Source organism: Sinocyclocheilus grahami, unplaced genomic scaffold (genome assembly GCF_001515645.1).
Source record: "Sinocyclocheilus grahami isolate Dianchi unplaced genomic scaffold, SAMN03320097.WGS_v1.1 scaffold183.1, whole genome shotgun sequence".
Classification (NCBI taxonomy): Eukaryota; Metazoa; Chordata; class Actinopteri; order Cypriniformes; family Cyprinidae; genus Sinocyclocheilus; species Sinocyclocheilus grahami.
In genome coordinates this window covers 1,006,917-1,012,145 of record NW_015505362.1, presented here as the reverse complement: position 1 = coordinate 1,012,145, position 5,229 = coordinate 1,006,917, and the positions used below count along the sequence as shown (strand labels likewise).

The following is a 5,229-nucleotide window of genomic DNA, read 5'->3' as shown; positions in this document are numbered from 1 at the left end:
TTACTCAGATTAGAATAGAACAAAATAAAACAAAGAATGGAAAAGAATAGACTAAAACACAGTAAAATAGACTGGAGCAGAATGGAACAGAATAATTTAGAACTGAACAGAATTGAACTGTAGAAGAGACTTACTCAGATTAGAATAGAACAAAATAAAACAAAGAATGGAAAAGAATAGACTAAAACACAGTAAAATAGACTGGAGCAGAATGGAACAGAATAATTTAGAATTGAACGGAATATAACAGCAGAAGATACTGATGCAGAGTAGAATAGAACATAATAAAACAGAGCAGAATGGAGAACACAGTATAACAGACTGGAGAAGAATAGAATAATTTAGAATTGAAGAGAATAAAACAGTCGAAGACTGACGCAGAAAGGAGTAGAAAAGTATGAAAGGGTAAGTTAGACTGAAGCAGAATAGAATTGAATTTAACAGAATAGAACAGTAGAAGAGACACAGAATAGAATAGAACAGTAGAATAGACTAATATAGTGAAATATATCATAATGCCGCAGAACAGAATAGAACTGAACAGGACATTGGAGAAATTAAAAACTAAATAATAAAGTAGAATAGAACTGAACGAAACAGAACAGGTCACAACAGAATAAAAAAAATAGAATAGAATGTCTGAGCCTGGTTTCAGAAATCCAAGTGAAAAGTACTTGATATAATTCCAAATATTGATAATTGGGGCTCATAAAATAATGCTAAAATAAATGCATTTAATTATTTTACAATTGTTTTTAAGTTTTCGTAAATTTTCTTTAAAAAAGTTAGATTTTAACAATTCAAAATCTAAAAGCGAAGCTTTGTATGTTTGAACTGAATGTTGTTCACAGGGATTGTGTTTGCACCGTATGGCCCACTGTGGCGCACAAACCGTAAGTTCTGTCACAGCACTCTGCGCAGCTTTGGCTTTGGCAAGCTGAGTCTGGAGCCGTGCATCCATGAAGGTCTGACCATGATTAAAACAGAACTGCAGAGCCTCATCGAAAAATCAGGGCCTTCTGGTATCGATCTGACTCCCCTCATCAGCAATGCTGTCTCCAACGTCATCTCCTCCATGAGTCTGGGTCAGCGTTTCCATCCCCAGGACCAGGAGTTCCGCACCATGCTGGATCTCATGTCTCACGGGCTGGAAATTAGCGTCAACACATCCATTTTGCTTATCAATGTCTTTCCCTGGTTATACTACCTGCCCTGCGGTGTTTTCAAAGAGCTGCGGCGCGCAGAGATCGACATCACGGCCTTCCTGAAGAAGATCATCGCGAGGCACAGGGCCACGCTGGATCCGGAGAATCCCAGGGATTTCATAGACATGTATCTGGTGGAGATGCTGGCCCAGCAAAAGAGCGATAATTCAGAACAGAGTTTGTTCTCAGAGGACGATCTCTTCTACATCATTGGAGACCTCTTTATTGCAGGCACTGATACTACCACAAACAGCATGTTGTGGAGTATTCTCTATATGTCCTTGTATCCTGATGTGCAAGGTATGTGCACCAGCGCTGTAAAGTGTAATTTACAAATGTCTGAAGGTTTGGTTTCTGGTTATATATGAAATTTTAGTTTGATGACCCCTCAGAGAAGGTTCAGCAGGAGATTGATGCAGTGGTGGGATCTGAGAGAGTCCCGTCTCTGACTGATAAGGGCAGTTTGCCGTACACAGAAGCCACCATTATGGAGGTGCAGAGGATGACTGTAGTGGTTCCTCTGTCTATACCCCACATGGCCTCGGAAACCACAGGTGAGGTCAGATTTGCTGCCTGATGTATGTTTACCTCATGCCTATTTAGTCTCATTAAACATATTAGCTGTGCTACATTCACAAATTCATATAGTTGTCCTTTTAATTTTATAATCGTATACTGTATATAAAATTTTTAATTAAAAAAAGAACACACTCAAAAGTAAAATGTCTGGTTGCATTACAATAGTGAAAGTATGCGTGAAATAATGAAAATAATGTCACAATGTACAAACAATATTGTTCCTAAAAATATGCTTTATTTTCTATAAACAAAAATCGATATAAATGTAATATAAAAATACAAAATGAAATAATATAAATAAATATACTATATAAATATATTTTATATATACATATAATCTTTCCAGTCAGTACTGTCAGAATTTATTCTTTTCTATTATGCCTTTATTCTTTTCTATTCTGTCAGCTCTTCTACTGTTCTATTCCGTTCAATTCTAAATTATTCCATTCTGCTCCAGTCTATTCTATTCTGTCCTGTTTTATCATGTTCTATTCTTTTCGGTGTCAGTCTCTTTTGCTTTTCTATTCTGTTCAATTCTAAATCATTTTATTCTGCTCTAGTCTAATATACTGTTATTATAATAAATAATATATATAATATAAATAGAGTACTATAAATATAAATTTTATACATACTTGGAGATTTTTTCTTTCTTTCTTTCTTTTTTTTTGTGTGACCTGAATAATTTTTTATCCAGATTTTTGATTTAGCTGAGAATATATATTATATACCGTGCCCAACTGAATGTATTTTTTTGCTTTGTTTATTTTTTAAAGTTTGTCTAAAGTAAATTATTAATGAATAAAACTGAACCAGGTCAACTTGAACTTTACCATAATCCACCTATTGGCACTACAAGGTAGATAACAGTCAGACTTTAACCTGAATCTGTATTTTTTACATTAAATCCAAAGGGTGTACAAATATTATGACTGTACAAATACTTTGAGAGGACACGCTTAAAAGCACAAGCAACTGAATATTTCAGCTATATTTATCTCTTCCTAGAGTTCCGAGGATACACTATTCCTAAAGGAACAGTTATCATCCCAAACCTCTGGTCAGTACACAGGGATCCCACCGTGTGGGAAAATCCTGATGACTTCAATCCAGGCAGATTTCTGGATGAACAGGGAAAACTTCTCAGGAAAGACTGTTTTATTCCGTTTGGAATCGGTATGTTTGTAATCATGTAACCTAGAAACCAGCAATTTAACATGTTTAGGTTTTATGCTAATAACTACTTTTCCAACGAGAACTTTGTTTAAATGATGTTTTGTATATCTGGCAGGTCGCAGGGTGTGCATGGGAGAGCAGCTGGCTAAGATGGAGCTGTTTCAGATGTTTACCAGCCTGATGCAGGCCTTCACTTTCAGGCTTCCTGAGGGGAAATCTGCTCCATCCATGCACGGACGCTTTGGCCTGACTCTGGCTCCATGCCCATTTACTGTCTGTGTGAAAGCGCGCTGAACAGCCTTTTAAAAAAGAGGCATTCCTCAAACAATCATCACTGGGAAGCAAATTGCATGGGTTGTCCATTAAGAAGAGTTTTCATTTGGACCATAAATGAAGTAAGGGCCTTTGTGGTTGCATGATCAAGCAAAAGGTCTGAGATTATTGTATGTAATTATAATTTTTTTGAACAACTTCAAGAAATGAGAACACATACCTAAGTATTATGTCAGTTTTGATTACATTTATTTTAAAATATTAATTTCATAATCCAATAAAACCTAATTGTTTTTTGTTTTTTTTAAAGTTTTGAGATTATTTTATGTGGAATGTTCCTGAACAATTTCAAGAAATAAGAACATATGCCTAAGCATCATGTCAGCATATTTTAGTTGTATTATTACATTTATTTTAAAATATTCATTTTATAATCCGATGTTTTTTTTCTCTCAAAATGATTAGTTGGTTACTGTACTGTACTATGAGACTGTTATTATACATTTTGTAAAGAATTATTGCAGAAAACTCTTTCAAATATGGTTTAGTGCTATCATTAAAAACATGAATGGGTGTTCAGCAATGGACCTGAAATGAGATCCTATGAAATACTGTGATAAAAAGCTCTCTTAAAACAACACTCACTAATTTCAATTTGTCTACTAAAAATGTATCATGTTTGATGTCATTTTGGGGTGGAAATTAAAATTGAAATATTTTTGGAATAAAATGGCCAGTCTTGCTAAAGTTGATTTCATATCTAGAATTTCATGTGCTATACACATGCTATTTTCACACTTTTTGTCTAATTTGACAAAAAATACTGCTTGACTGAAAATGATGCACAATAAAATATCCTGCTGGAAAGCAATATTTACCTTGATTTGTCTTTGCTTTCTTCACACTTCGTGTGTCATCATGTTAATTGCAAGCTCTTCACTGACTCTGTTGCTTCCTTAGTAAACAACTACACTAATTTTACACTAATCACGTATTTATAATAAATACATTATTGATGAATGTTTGTTGTGGACAAAACAATGCTATAATTGTGGGTACAGTGGTCATTTTTGAAAATTCATAATCGGTTTTAAACGTAATAATTTGTGTGTGCATTGAACATCTGAGTTTAGGAAAAATGAAATCAACACTATATTTGTGGCGGTAATTATTTAGAATCATATGCAATAGGCCGATCATGTAGCCTAATTAGGGCTGGACGATATGGCAAAAATTTATATCACGATATATTTCTTAATTTCAGTCGATACGATATAATTCCGATATGAACACTATTAAAAAAAGCCTCGTAAAAACCGCCAAGAATGCCACAACAGATGTCTGTGCATACAAACTTATGAAAAATGAATTTGCAAAAGTCTCTGACACCTCATATAATATTTTAGAGAAAAAAAACCCAGCACAAATAAATTAATGTTCACCTTTTATTTGTATTTAGCCTTCATTCAAACAAGAAATTGATCCAAAAAATGTTTTTGATCTAAAATACAGCAAAAACAGTAACATTTTGAAATATGTTTTAAAATGTAATCTATTCCTGTGATTTCAAAGCTATATTTTAAGCATCATTACTCCAGTCACATGATCCTTCAGAAATCATTCTAATATTCTGATTTGCTGCTCAAAAATAATTTATTATTATGTTGACATTTAGAATTAAATAGAATTTTTTCAGGTCTCTTTGATGAATAGAAAGTTCAGAAGAACAGAATTGATCTGAAATAGAAATCTTTTGTAACATTATAAATGTCTTTATCTTCACTTTTGATCAATTTAAATCATCCTTGCTAAATAAATGTATTAATTTCTATAATTTCATGCTGACTCCAAGCTTTTGAATGGAATAGTGTATAATGTTACAAAAGGTTTTTATTTCAGATAAATGCTGATCATTAGGTCTTTCTATTCATCAAAGAATCCTGAAAAAAAAGATTCTGTTTTAAATATTGATAATCAGCAAATCGGCATATTAGAA

General features: G+C 33.4%; 1 protein-coding gene across 1 annotated transcript; it reads left to right on the top strand.

Annotated features, from left to right (window-relative positions):
* Positions 1 to 777: 777 nt before the first annotated feature.
* LOC107594430 (cytochrome P450 2U1-like) lies at positions 778 to 3,463 on the top strand. Its single transcript, XM_016284478.1, has 4 exons — positions 778 to 1,505; positions 1,598 to 1,759; positions 2,793 to 2,960; positions 3,076 to 3,463. Exons 1-4 carry the CDS (start codon positions 839 to 841, stop codon positions 3,252 to 3,254), a joined length of 1,176 nt encoding a protein of 391 aa, XP_016139964.1. The 5' UTR covers positions 778 to 838; the 3' UTR covers positions 3,255 to 3,463.
* The last annotated feature ends 1,766 nt before the right edge of the window (positions 3,464 to 5,229 follow it).